The following is a 14,829-nucleotide window of genomic DNA, read 5'->3' as shown; positions in this document are numbered from 1 at the left end:
AACAATCAGCTGAATTAAAATAACAATGCTTTCCATCCACCTTACCCTTCCAAAAGACAGGTTTTCCTCCAACCTAAGACGAGATCTACACTCTGCAGGAACCTGATAAATACCAGTTGGTATACTGATCCTCCTTTAGAATTAAGGACTCGTGGATAACCAAGAGTGGCTTTTCTCGAGCTTTCGTGGGAACTGTCCGTTTGGGAATCTACCTCCGGATAGCAGGACAAGTTTAGGGGAAAGAAAGAAAAAAAACCTACGTAAGGCTGGCTACAGAGAAGCACGCGGGAGACAGAACTTTCTGGGGGCATCCTGCCCGCGCGTTTCACGCGTGGTGCGCGCAGGTGGCGCTGCGGTCCCTGCGCTCCGCGTGCAAGCCCACGAGGCGCCCGGGAGGCCACCCAGAGACTCCGCGAAGGTGAGAGGAAGCTTTCCACCCAGGCAGGGGAGGAGGGCGGGCAGGAAGCGGAGCCAGCCCTGGCGAAAGAAAAGACTCCAATTCCCAGCCCCCCGCCCCGCGGGGGTGCGGGCCGGCGGCGCATGCGCGACGCCCGGCCCCCAATTCCCCCAGCGAGGGAGGGAGGCCCCCGGCGGCCGGGAGGCTGCGAGCCGCGGCGGGACCCGAGCGCACACAGGGGCGCGGCGGCGGGGGCGAGCGGGGCTGCGGAAGCGGCGGCGGAGAGCCCCGCTCGTCCGCCCTGACGCGTGCAGGCACCCGAGGGCACCGCCGGCTCGGCCCTGATAGGGGCCTGGCGCCCGCAGCCCCCCACGGCCGAAGAGGGATGCGTGAGTTTCGCCCCGGCTCTAGGGCAGGATGTGGGAGCAGGACAAAGGCTGGGCGGCGGGGGAGGAGTGGGGGACGGCGAGCCGGTGGCCGCTGCCGGAGCCCCAGCCTCGGGCGACCTACCGGAGCCGACAACTTTCTCTGCAACTTTTGCAAAAAGGAAGATAAAAATTCTGCCAGTTGTTGCACAGCTCCAGGTCGCTCCGGCTCCCGCGAGCAGAGGGCAGAGGGGCACCGTACCCTCGCCGGGACCGGAGGCGACCACCAGCTCCGCCGAGCGGGGCAGGAATGGGCGCCCGTTCGGGCCGCAGCTGGGGACGAGCTAGGGTAGGGGTGCCGGGGGTCGGAGCCGGGGAAGGGGGCGTGCTGCGGCTGCTCGAGTTGCCGTGTCCACACAGGGTGCGCCCTGAGGGCCCGGTAGCGTCGGATCGCTGCGCTGCAAACCCGATGATGGATGAGCCGTGGTGGGAAGGGCGCGTCGCCTCGGACGTCCACTGCACCCTGCGCGAGAAGGTCAGTTCCTCCCCGCCGCGGTCGTGGGGCTGGGCATTTAATGGGGTCTCGATTCGATGTCCTCACGTCGTCCCGCGTAGGTGCTCAAACTCCCGGTGCCTTGCCTTCGTCCTGCCCTTCCCCTTCTCCCGGAGTGTCGTGGGGGGAGACATTCGAGATTTGGAGAGTTTTAACTGGTCTTACTTATTAAGAACCCAGACGGCTCAACGGAGATAGTCACTAAACTCCTTAAAGCTGCGTTTCCCATAGTATTGACAGCTGAGGTAATTTTAAACAGTGCGTTAAAAAAAAAAAAAAAAAAAAGGCTGTGTATTTATTTTAATGTGAAATTTAAAAATGTATATCTAGCAAGTTCTGCGTAGGCTAGATGGTAATGATTCCCATTGGTTGTAACGATGTAGCAGTTTAAGATAGAAAAAGTTGTGACTCGATGTAAAGAAATGATAGGTAAATGAAAGTACGTGGTATATATAGTTATGCCCCCCTCAAAAAAAAAAAATCTCTGGGATGGGACTGAATAAAATTGAAGAAACACTAGTCTAAAAGAGAGGTTGCAGAACTGGGAGAATCTAGGGAGTAAACAGACACTCCCCTCCCCCTGCCAGTTTGCCTCTGGGGGCAGCTGAAATGTGATCCCTACACTCACTCCCCTCACCTTAAAGGGAGAAGTGCTGATGGGCACGGAGAAGGTAGAACTTCCGAGGTTGGTGGCATGGCCTGTGTGTCTTGCCTCCTGTTTCTGGGCTGAGACTGGGAAGGGTGGTATGGGGAACAGGTGTGAAATAGAGGAGTGTGTTGGTTTTCTTTCTTTCTTTCTTTCTTGAGATTTTATCTATTTATTTGACAGAGAGAGAGAGCGTGCATGAGCAGGGGAGAGAGGAAAGGCAGACCCAGTGAACAGGGAACCTGATGAGGGGCTCCATGTAGGACCCTGAGATCATGACCTGAGCCACGCAGGTGCCCCCTGTGTATTGGTTTTCTAGGGCTGCTGTGACAAGGGGACTTAAAACAACAGAACTGTGTTCTCTCACAATTCTGGAGTCTAGGAATCCAAAATCAAGGTGTTGGCGGGGCCATCCTAATCCTTGGAGTTCCTTGACTTGCAGATGCGTCATTCCAGTGAGTTTGGTTGTCACAGGGAGTTCTGTTTATGTGTCTGCCTGTTTTCTCTCCTTGTAAGACCACCACTCATTGGAATAGGGTCCACTTTAATCCAGTAAGACCTCATCTTAATTAATTACGTCTGAAAAGACCCTCTTTCCAAATAGGACCACCTACAGAGATTATAGGTGGACATGAATTTGGGGACATAGGTAGATACTATTCAGCCCAATATAGGGAGGGAGAGGTCTTCCTTGTGGGGTACCTGGGTCCCTACACAGACAGGTCCCACAACCAGTGCATTTGTATCCATTGTCTATGGAGTTCTGCTTAAAAAGTCACCAGCTGTTGGGGCATCTGGATGGCTCAGTGGATTAAGCCTCTGCCTTCTGCTCAGGGTCCTGGGATCGAGCCCCACCTTGGGTTCTCTGCTCAGCAGGGAGCCTGCTTGTCCCTCTCTCTCTGCCTGCCTTTCTGCCTGGTTGTGATCTCTCTGTCAAATAAATAAATAAAATCTTAAAAAAAAAAAAAAAGTCACCAGCTGTTGAGGGTTTTTTCCCCTCAAGGAGGGAGTGGCTGTTTTCCATTATTATTATTACTAACTTTTTTTCCTGTACCTATTAATCTACCTCTGTCTGACCTTGGTTCCCCAGGCTGTAGTTTTTTTCTGCTTCCTTTGGTCCTCTTCTGGGAGGGCAGAATGACCAGGGTGCAGCCCATTCTGGTCATCTGGAGAAGGAATCCGGGTCTTGGTGGTCAGGTAGAAAGCAGGGATAGCTGTTGGTATACCAGGCAGTCTAGTCTTGGTTCTTTCCCAGAGCTGGTGGCTAAGTGAAGTAGTGAGAACTGCCATGGAAACTGGGCTTCCTTGTCTCTCATAGGCTTGAGTGTAGTCAGTTCTGCTCAGATCTTGGGAGCAATGACTGTCCTTGATTTGTCCCTTTGATGCAGGAAGGCTTTCTGCGAGCAGCATCAACTGAACTAGCTCAGTTACCTGAGGAACCCCCCCATGTTTCATACGAGCCTTCCAGCCGCTCAGAGGAGCAGGGGCTGACAGTCCCCTGTTAACTGTGCCTCAGCCACACTGTGGTGCCATGGTAATTTCTTACGGGCTACCCACCTCAGCAAGGACACATATGTCCAGATTTTACAGGTTAGAAATAGAAGCCTCACCCAGGGGTTGATGCCCGGGGTCTTTTAAGGGCAAATCCCACGTTTCTTTGGCTATGGTGTCCTACTTCCTCAATATATTAACTATTTTTCTTCTTTATTTCTTCTCTCTGCTCAAAGAAACAGACGTCCCTTGAGACAATTTGGCTTTATGGAGAGTTTGCAGAGAAAAGTGAGGACTAGGGGGAACCCACACCAGCCTCTCACCTTTCTTAAGGAATGAGGGCTGGCCTTTAATTTTCCCCAGAGTAATTTTTTGGTAGGCGTCTATCCCAGTAATACGTTTCTAATGCTGTAGGACAACTTCGCAAGTGTCCGGCACTTAGTCGACCCTCGTTGTTTGTCACATGTTGCCAGGTGAACACAGAGCACGTTTGCTCGTGTGCTGTTGAATTGTCAGTCATTGAACCAGGCGCGGTTCTGCTCCCTGACAGATGTAGGAAGCAAGGCTGATCACAGAGATAATGGGAGCCCCACTTTGTCAGATGTGCGATTCCAGAATAACATTGTACTAGCGCGTGCAAAATGTGACCCTGTGGAAGTGAACTGTGGTGTTGGATGCGAACTAGTTACCATGGTCAGACTCTGAGCCACTTGTTTAACTTCTCAAAACTTGGAACCTGGCCCCATTGTCCATTCTCCCCACTACCACCCGAACTTAGATCGTGTCGGTTCCCTGCTTAAAGACCTCCACTGTCATCCTGTTGCACTCACAGTGACCTCTGCCTGTAGTACCTGACACGTTGGGCCCTGGCCCGCTCTCCGACCTTGTCTCCTCCTCCTTCGCATACTGACCTCCTTTCTCTTCCTTGAATGAGTCCAGCTTTTTCAGCGTCTCCGGGCCTTTGCGCACTGGCTGTTCCCTGTACTTGAAGTCTGTATTCCTCTTTTACTGTTCTCTGTGTCTCTCCATCAAATCATCCTGATTTCTTTCCTTTATAGTATTTGCCAGTACCTGGCTTTCTTTATTTTCTGTTGATTATCTTATCCCCTGCACTAGAATGTATGTTCTGCAGGAATTGGCCTGTGTCTGTCTTGTTCAGTGCCAGTGTCAGTATCCAGAATAGAGTCTCCCTGATCTGAGCAGAGTGGCAAGAAGAATGAATCTCCTTTGGGATTTAAAAAAAAAAGATTTTATTTATTTAATTGTCAGAGAGACAGGCAGAGCGAGAGAGGGAACACAAGCGGGGGAGTGAGAGAGGGAGAAGCAGGCTTCCCGCGGAGCAAGCAGCCTGATGTGGGGCTCGACCCAGGACACTGGGACCATGACCTGAGCTGAAGGCAGATGCTGAACGACTGAACCACCCAGGCGCCCCTCCTTTAGGATATTTTATAGGAATGTTAGGAGCGAGTGAGGACCTGAGAACTTGGGAGATATGTCACATGACAGGCACTGTGTCTTTCCACTTAATGATTGTTAAATGTGAAGCTCAGTGTTCACATTGATCACTGCTTTCACGTAGCGTGTGGTCAGAGTAAGGCCTGGGGCTTGTGACCACCCTCGGAAGGCTTCACAAGTGTGACAGGTAATCCTTATGAAGAAAGGCATCATTATCCCATTGGGCTTTTGGGTGGCAGGGGGTTGAGGCTGGGAAAGCCTTCAGTTTGCCAAAAGTCACGTCCTTGGGACCTGACAGCTAGACACCATCAGCAAAATCTAAGCAGTTAGCCTAAAGCATCCTGACCATGTGGGGGAGAATGGAACCCTCCTCCCGCCCACATCCCTCTGGAGAAATGTCTCCCTCTCTAGCTACTTTATTCCCATGCTCAGCCTTAAATTCCTCCCTTTGTCATCCTTCCTGGCTCTATTGCTTCTGCTGGAACCGATCTAGAACCCCTTTCTCCAGCTCCTTCCTGCTGGGGGTTGGGCTGCCAGCCGGTACTGGGGTGGGGGTGGCAGTGGTGGTCAGGTTTCTTTCTTGTAACACCTGTGCCCTTGAACTTCAGTGAGCACGAGGCAGGGAACAGATCCTCACTTTTAAAGCATCACATCCTTTAATGTGTCTCTTTCAATGTCCGTGGTGGTTTTTTTCTTCCACTCATTCTTCTCCCTTAATTCCTTAAACTTCCCCACTGCAAGGCCAATGGTGACAGTGAGGCTGTTGGTGATGTTTCCCCATAACCAAGTGTATATATCCCCATGAGTATTCAGTTTAAAGCTGAGAGCCCATTAAAACCTGGGGCACCTGGGTGGCTCAGTCAGTTAAACATCTGCCTTTGGCTCAGGTCATGATCCCTGGGTCCTGGGATCAAGCCTCACATCAGGTTCCCTACCCAGCAGGGAGCCTTCTGCTCTCCTCTGCTTGTGGTTTCTTGCTCTTGCTCATTCTCTCGAATAAAATATTAAAAAAAAAAAAAACTGAGAGCCACCTTTTCTTTTTTCCCCAAAAGAGGAACCCACCTTAAGTTTAAAATTTAAGACCCCCACCCTCCCAAAGCCATGTGGACAAGCCCTACCTGGCATAATCTCATAGCTTTATCTTCGGGACCCTGGGGAACCTGTGTGCCAGAGGCTCCCTCCATCCTTTTCACCTCCTAGGGTCGGGGTCATATGATATCTTGGGGGTCTTCTTGGCCTGCCCCAGACCTCCAGTCAGCCTACTTCCTGAAGCTTGCCTCATTGTGTCCTTAGAGAACTTTACCTGTCCGAGACACGTTTCATGAGCCAGTAGACTGACAGAGGACATTTTTACTGATCTGTGACTAAATTTATACAAAGCTCTTCCTATACACCATCAAGAAAAATGATGTTTAGTGATGATAATCTTGGCGGCTACTGTCTGTTGAACACTCACTGTTTCCGGTGGTGTGCCGAGCGTGCTCTGCTCCCCAAGCATTGACCCCGAGCGCTGGCATTGACCTTGTTTTTACAGATGGGTAACTACCACACTCAGAGGGTGTGAGTAATTGTTGAGAGCAAACAGATCATTGTATCAAAGCTTGTGCATTTACAAAATCATCCATTTTAACAAAGATTGGAAATCCATGGCACAAGACCATCCAGGCTCTGCCGTCCATGGCACCATAGGCTTTGGGTTTCAGTCGGTGTGATGATGACTCTCCATGTTGGGTTTTCTTTCAACCATGCTGAGAAGCTAGCAGTCCTGGGCTTTGGCCTTGCCCTGGGCCTTGGAAGGGCTGATTGCCCGGCCGGGGCCTTCCTTATTTGGTCCTGGCCCCTCACCTGTGGGTGATGCTTCTCACCTTGAAGCGGTTTGGCCTCTGCTGTTACATGTCCCTGGGGTGGACATGGTGGTGTTCTGACTTGTCAGGGCAGGGGAGGAATGCCTCCAGGGCTTCTCTGACCTGAACTCTGACAGCTGGAGGTGGGAGAATCTCACCCCAGCTCCCCTGCCCCTGAGTTAAAGCCACATCGTTTTCTAGTGGCTTCTAAAGCATCACATCCTTTAATGTATCTCTTCCAATGTCCGTGGTTGTTTTTTTTCTTCCACTCATTCTTCTCCCTTAATTCCTTAAACTTCCCCACTGCAAGGCCGACATTTGACTTTTCATAGAAAGTGTTGATCCAAGTCCCTGCTCCGCAGTTTGACTGGGTCACGCCCTCATTGGTTTTTCTATTCCCCTCCCCTCCTTTGGGGCTTCTGCACACCCAGGAGTGAATTCTTCCCAAATCAGGAGCCCAGACTAGATCTACCAATAATACCAAATGCTCTTGACACTGGCCACAAGATGTGTCTGCCCAGCTTAGTTCCAGAAATGTGTCATTTAAGCCCGTCAGACCCCATTGGCTGGTTTGGATAAACCCTTACCTACTGACAGAGCTGCCTACGGTTGTGGTCTTCAAGGGAGATCCTAAGCTGTTGGCCCTTAGGGCCCCTTCCTGGAGGGCGAGGTGAGGCTTTTAGTATAAACAGACTTCCCTGCAGCACTGTTGACAAGGGTAATTGGGCTTCCCCCACTCCCCCACCCCTGGGTTGTATAGAGAGGATGGAAGACGGATTGGGAAATGGCGTGCTCAGTGGGCCCACAACACTCACCTGAGGCTTGGTCTCACTGCACCTTACCTGTGGAAGAAGCACATTATTTTGGAGTCTTCCTTTCGCCTGCCCGTCAGGATGGTGTGACACCTGCCTCCCAGGTGTCCCAGAGAAAATACATGGATATGGGCGTACTCAGTCAGCCTTTGGGGCCTCATGGATTTTGGGGTGGGGCAGGGGTTGGCAGGTGCCCCAGCTGACTGAGGAAGCCTGTGCCAAGTGAGGGAGGACGTTTCAGGCTTTGAGCTGGCCCTGTGCCTCTGCCCTTGACTTGTTCTTTGTCTTCCTAAACCACACACCCCCTTGGGTAAAGCGAGCGCAGCCAACGATTCTCTCGTATGTCTGAGCACCTGGCAGGTGACACTGTGGGTCTGCAGTTTTCTCTCTTTTTGTTTTTTTAAAGTTCTTAAACCGGGTACACACACACACACACACACACACACACAGTGGGGTGGGGTTTTTTTGCTTGTTTGTTTAGGAGACTGCAAAAACAAATAAAAGCAAGCAGAAGAAAGTCAAGTTCCTCCTCCAGTCCCAGCACTTGGAAGTAATCTCTGTTGAAACTTTGGGTTAGGTTCTTCTCTTCCTTTGTGTGGATGTCATCATCATCATGCATTTTATTTTGTTTTCTGTGTTTTGTTTTTTTGGTAAGAGCGGGGGGGGGCGGGCTTGTCTCTAAACACTCTGTTCATTTCACAGTGTATCATGCCCACATTTCTGTATCATTCTTCTGTACCCAATTCCTGGTTATTGGACACTAGCAAAAAAAAGTAGAAACAAGTGATTGTGCTTATTTAGAATAATTAATATGAGAACATGGTAACAAAAATTAAGCTACACAAAACGGTAGATAGTGGGGCGCCTGGGTGGCTCAGTTGTGTGTTGAGTGGCTGCGCTGGGCTCAGGTCATGATCCTGGGGTCCTGGATTAGGACCCTTGCTTAGCAGGGAGTCTGCTTTTCTCTCCCTCTCCCCTCCTCCTACTCATGCTCTCTATCTCTCTCTCTCTCACACACACACACACACTCCCTCTCTCAAATAAAATCTTGAAAAAAGAAAAGGGGGTAGATAGTGTATAGGCTTCTTTCCACCCTGTTCCGTTGCACTGGTCTCCCTTTCTAAAAGGTACCACTGATCCCAGCTTCTTGTGAATCCTTCCAGAGTTATTCTCTGCATAAACAAGAACACCTCTGTGTGTGTGTGTGTGTGTGTGTTTTCTAACACAGGTGTAGTAAAATTTACACTTCTTGTACCATTTGATTTTTTTAATGTATATTTTGTAATAATTCAGATTTTATCTGTGAAACCAGTGAACAGAATCTACATGATGAGGACGGATTTTTTTTTTTCTGTCTTTTCTGCTCAGTTATATAATAGATACTAATAAATTTTTATTGAATAAATGGCTGAGATATTTCTTTTTGGTCATTTTTAATCTAAATATATATATTTCATCTTACAAAATGCACTGTAGGGATGCCCGAGTGGTTCAGTCAATTAAACATCTGCCTTTGCTCAGGTCATGATCCCAGAGCCCTCCATTTGGCTCCCTGCTTAGAGGGGAGCCTGCTTCTCCCTCTGTCCCTCTCCCCTGCTCATGATTTCTTTCTCTTTCAAATAAATAAAATCTTTAAAAATAAGCCATTGTATAATATATTTCTAGAACTTAATTTTTTTCTTTCTTAACTGTATACATTGAATAACTTTTTATGTCATTAACTATTTTTCTACGATGTCATGCATTGTGTTTAATTGTGTGGATACACAGGAATTTGGTTGGCTCATCTCCTTCTTGGATATTTAGGTGGAGTTATTACTCATTTTGAGTTAAAACTGAGTTACAGTCTGCAGTAAGATGTACAGATCTTAAGAGTACATTCAGTTTACAGTGCACGGTGAGTTTGGGTAAATGTATGCAGTCATGTAACTACCACCATATTCAAGATACAGAACAGTGCCAGAGCACCTAGCTGGCTCAGTTGGTAGAGTATGTGGTTCTTGATCTCTGGGTCATGAGTTCGAGCCCCACTTTGGCTATTAAGATTGTTTAAATAAATGAACTTGAAAAGAAAATCGTTAAAGGGGCACCTGGGTTGCTCACTGGGTTAAGCCTTTGCCTTTGGCTCAGGTCATGGTCTCAGGGTTCTGGGATCAAGCCCTGTATCGGGCTCTCTTCTCAGTGGGGAGCTTGCTTCTCCTCTCTCTCTCTGCCTGCCTCTCTACCTACTTGTGTTCACTCAGTGTCAAATAAACAAATAAAATCTTTTTTTTAAAAAAATCCTTAAAAAAAAAAAAAGATATAAGCATAACCAAAAAATACAGAGCATTGCCATCAACCTGGAAAGCTCCAGTGTGCTTCTTCTCAGTCAGTCACTCTCCATCCTGTTCCCCAGTCCCAGGCTATGGTCTGCTGTTTGTGGATTGTATTTGTCTTTCCTGGAGTTTCATGTAAATGTAGTTACCTGCATGGACTCTTTCCTGTCTGCCTTTTTCTATTTTGCATAATGTGTCTGAGGTCCATCCCTGTTGTTGTGTCTGTTAGGAGTTTATTTTTTTCCTGCTGAGTAATACTCCATTTGTTTATGTGTATAACACAAGTCTTTGTTTGAGGCACTCCCTAGTGTACATTTGATTATAAATTGCACCGTGGTGGTGATCCTAGTCTGTCTGTGGGTATGGTCTTGGGAATAAATTCCTAAAATGAAATTGTTGGTGACAGGGTAAAATGTTAAGAAGGCACATTGCCCATTAATAAATTTCCTGAAAGATTGTGTCTGTTTGCACTTCTACCAATGGTGTGAGAGAGTGCCTGCTTCCTAGCAGCCTTGCGAGACCTAAGTATTGGATTTTATTAAAAAAAAAAAAAAAATCAATGCCCTTTGGATAGGTCAGAGGGTGTCTCCTGGCTGTGTTTGAAAGGAATGGGAACCCAGAGTGGAAGAAGCTCTGGAGGGGAGTGAGAAGGGAACTCTAAATAGATATTCCCAGGACCTGGGGAGCCCCGTCTGCAGAGGGAACCAGCCTGGGGCACGTGTCAGTCTGGGTGAGGGCTGTTGAGGTCCTCTCCTACCTTGGCTGGAAAATGCACTGTGCTCCTTCTTAGACCACTCCGTGTGTGGTGCCACTGGCCCCCAAGGAGCAGTTCCTTAGAAATTGAATCCTTCTTGAGGCCAAATTTGCATTGTCCTGAGGTTTGGCTCTCTTGGAGGTCACAGGAGCAGGCAGAGCCAGAGGCTGGGCATTCTTTGGGATACAGACATCCACACTGTATCACGAGCTACCCAATCCAGAAATAACTGGGCAGTGACTTGGGTGTGTGGGCTGAGGCTACAAGGATGGGCAGGGAGGGTCATTGAAAGAGAAGCATCAGAAACTAGATGCAGTGACTGTAAGGAAAAGTTGGAAAGAACCTAAATACCCATCAGAAAGGAATTGGTTTTACTGTGATTGGTCTAGTACACTAAAATATGGGGGGCCCATGAGGTATGACATTATGGAAGACAGCTTGGCACATAAACACTGCTGGTTTTCTGATCACTGTGAAAAACCCTGACAACTCAGAGCATGTCTGACTCTGGAGTGTCCCTCTGTTTTAATTTTTTAGGATAGAGATTTTTAAAGATACACAAAAGTAGAGAACAGAGTAAAATGAATCCGCATGTACCCTCCACCAGGCTTAGTACTTGTTTCATCTCTGCTTCAGACAGCATGTCAGTTTACCCATAAATATCTGGTAACAGACTTTTTTTTTTTTAATGTAACAACCATGCCATTATCACACCTAACAAAATCAACGACAATCACTGATAATCCATTACTGTCCGGTCCGTATTTACCTTCTCTACGGGTCTCAAAAATGGCTTTAATCATTGGTTTATTCAAAACATTATCCAGATAAGGTCCACATATTACATTTCTTAAAAAAAATTAACTCTTGGGGTGCCAGGGTGGCTCAGTCTGTTGAGCGTCCGACTCTTGATTTTGGCTCAGGTCATAATCTTGGGGTTGTGGGATCAAGCCCCACCATGGGCTCTGCATTCAGTGATGGATCTACTTAGGATTCCCTCTCCCTCTGCCCCCCACCAATAAAAAAAGAATTTTTTTTTTTAATTACTCCTAAGTTTTTTATTTGCTGTGGCCTCCCTGCCCACCCTCCCTGCCCAAGTCCCTTAAAAACATTTTTTTTCCTGTAATGTTGACTTTTGGAGAAGCCAGGTCATTTGTTCTGATAAATGGCCCCTACCTTTGATTTGGCCTGTTACTTCCTCATGGTATCATTTAACTTGAGTTCACGGTTCACAGTTTGTTTCCTATACTTTCCTACTTTTGTGGGATTTGAGTATGTTGTAGCCTGCTTGCTGTCAAGCTGTCGGCTCAAACAGCACTTCTCAGAGAAGCCTTCCCTGACTCCCCGACGAGGTTGGGCCTGGGCCCCTTATTGCATTCTCAGACCACCCCGTGTTATTCCTTCATTGCTCAGCATGGTTTGCAATTACACAGTTCTTAAGGGGAATATTTGATTTAGAACCAGCTTCCCCCCAAAAAGAGCAAGCCCGTCAGGGCAGTCTGGGGCTATGTCTCTTCAGTTCCAAGCAGAGTGACTGTTGCACATCAGGGATGCTTATCTGGAGTCTCTGCCCTACAGCCTACCCATTGTCTTCCCGGACTTCACTGTTGAAACAGGCTTATGGGGTGGGTAGCATGGCTCCCAGTAACTCCATCCTGCTGGTAGAGAAGAGGCCTCTGAGAGCTTAAATGCTCAGCCAGGGTTTCCCTCTTAAGTGGGAGAGCTGGGACTTGAAAACCGTGGACATGCTGTCTGGAGTCTTAGGATGGCAGGAGAACGGCAGCCAGCCTTGAAGTCAGCGATGGCGTAACATGAACTTCCCTTCAAGCGATCTGAGAATGTGCGGGTTAGTGGCCTAAAGCGCTTGGCTCTGAGTTGATATCTCTCTTTTTTTTTTTTTTTTTTTTAAGATTTTATTTATTTATTTGACAGAGAGAGATCACAAACAGGCAGAGAGAGAGGAGTAAGCAGGCTCCCCACTGAGCAGAGAGCGCGATGCGGGGCTTGATCCCAGGACCCTGGGATCATGACCCGAGCCGAAGGCAGAGGCTTTAACCCACTGAGCCACTCAGGCACCCCTCTGAGTTGATATCTCTTGTCAGTATCTCCTTTGGAGCTCATTTTCTGTTTTGAAATAATACCAGACTTACAGAAGAGTTGCCAGCATGGTACAAAAATTGTGAACATTTTATTTAACATGTTTGCCTTACCCTTCTCTCCTTCCATCTTTATTCATTTTTTCTTCTAGAACCGAGTTGCATGGGGCGCCTGGGTGGCTCAGTGAGTTCTCTGCCTTCGGCTCAAGTCATGATCCCAGAATCCTGGGATCAAGCCCCAAGTGGGGCTCTCTGCTCAGCAGGGAGTCGGCTTCCTCCTCTCTCTCTGCCTGCCTCTCTGCCTACTTGTGATCTCTGTCTGTCAAATAAATAAATAAATAAAATCTTAAAAAAAAAAAGAACCGAGTTGTAGGCATCATACTCCATTATCCCTTAACTCTTCGGGGTTCATTTTGCATGGGATTGGCCATGAAGTGGTTTCTGGGGGGCATTTTTGTCAGGCCACTAGGGACATCTTCCTAGGTGTCAGGAACCTCCCTGGAGGCCTATTTGGGGAGGAAGGGATTTTAGCACTCTGGTGAGAAGGGAGAAAGCCTAGGGGCCACAGGTAACCTTTCTAGACCATGAGTCTGGGGAAGGCAGAATTCTGGCCGATTTCCTTGGGCCATCTCCATGACCTCATTGGCAGATAGCCTCTTTATTCAGCATTTACTGAGCCCCAAATACAGCCTGTAGACCTATAGGGGGCTCTGCCAGGGTAGACTCAGCCATGTCCTGGGGATCCCCAACAGTAGTGTAACAATAGTCCACATTTATGGGTGCTTGCTTGACAAATACTCCCTTCCACAACCCAAGTCCTCAGCAGCCCCCTCTAGTATGTACTATAATTATCCCCTTTTTACAGCTGAGACATCCTTAAGTGTAGCTAGTTAAATGACTTACCTAAGGCCGTACAGCTAAGAAGATGGCAGAGCTGGGATTGGAAGGTACACAGCCTGGCTCCAGAGCTCACCTTGTTAACGGCTGTACAGATGGTGATACCTCGTTGCCTAGAGATGTGTGAAAAGCTTCAAAGAGGAGGTGCAGTTTGGGCTGGGTTCAAAGAATAAGCAGAAGCTTGCTAGGCGGAGGGAGGTGGAGGGAGGTGGAGGAAGTTCATCTCCCAGAGCCCAGGGCAGTGTGTGATGGCCACTCAGTGACCTGCGAAGGGCAGTCTAGTGAGTAGGGGAGGGGAGGGAGAGAGACCAGAAGCTTTGGCTCTGGGGAGGTGGGGCTCCCAAATGTGCAGATGTATCCCATGAGTGCTCAGAGTGCTAAGAGGAGGGGAGTGCTAGATCACTGGGAAATGGCCTTGGCCTTGGAGACCTGTGTCTTCATCGTTGGTGATGATCCAAAGAAATGGCATCTGAGCTAGGGCAGGAAGTGGGGAGACGAGAGTTTTAGGAAATAGAGTCAAAGGACCAGTTAGCAAAAGGAGGGAAGGGTTTCAAGTTTCTTACTAGTTGGAACAAAGTATTTTTCCATTGCTGTGCCTGATTGGCTTTTTTCACAGTGAACATGGTTCTTGGAAAGCTCTTTCTCTGGGAGTGCCTGGGTGGCTCAGTGGGTTAAAGCCTCTGCCTTCGGCTCAGGTCATGATCTCAGGGTCCTGGAATCGAGCCCCACATCGGCCTCTCTGGTCAGCAGGGAGCCTGCTTCCCCCTCTCTGTCTGCCTGCCTCTGCCTACTTGTGATCTCTGTCTGTCAAATAAATAAATAAAATCTTTAAAAAAAAAAGAAAAGAAAAGAAAAGAAAGCTCCTCCTAGCGTGTGCTAATTTCGGTTTCTTCTTTAAAGACTTACTTTAGTTAAGGGAGTTGATGTGTTTTGGGTGCTTGTGATAGGCCAGATGCTGTTAAATGCTTGGTGCACATTCTCTCATTGATTATTAATGTTGCTTTAAAAAAAGACCAGTTGGGATGCCTGGGTGGCTCAGGTGAGTAAGCGTCTGCCTTCAGCTCAGGCCATGATCCCGGGGTCCTGGGGTCAAGCCCCACATCGGGCTCCCTGCTCAGCAGAAAGCCTGCTTCTCCTTCTGCCTATCTTGTGTTCATTCTTGGATTCAACATACATTGTTTAAAAGCTGATGACATGCCAAGCA

The 14,829-nt window shown here is 48.4% G+C and overlaps 1 protein-coding gene across 4 annotated transcripts in view; it reads left to right on the top strand.

Moving 5' to 3' along the window:
* The first annotated feature begins 321 nt into the window (after positions 1-321).
* Positions 322-14,829, top strand: part of CCNJL (cyclin J like) — a 55,422-nt gene continuing 40,914 nt past the window's right edge. Inside the window, exons 1-2 of one of the 4 annotated variants that reach the window (XM_059174204.1) lie at positions 322-418; positions 1,183-1,297. In XM_059174204.1, coding sequence (XP_059030187.1) covers positions 1,239-1,297 — 59 coding nt within the window. In that variant the 5' untranslated portion in view covers positions 322-418; positions 1,183-1,238. Of the gene's footprint in view, positions 419-563; positions 787-1,182; positions 1,298-14,829 lie in introns of those variants that run through there. The other 3 variants (XM_059174207.1, XM_059174203.1, XM_059174205.1) reach the window with 3 other exon arrangements.

The sequence above is a fragment of the Mustela lutreola genome, chromosome 5 (assembly GCF_030435805.1).
Source record: "Mustela lutreola isolate mMusLut2 chromosome 5, mMusLut2.pri, whole genome shotgun sequence".
NCBI classification, from domain to species: Eukaryota; Metazoa; Chordata; class Mammalia; order Carnivora; family Mustelidae; genus Mustela; species Mustela lutreola.
This window is presented reverse-complemented; position numbering and strand designations above follow the sequence as displayed.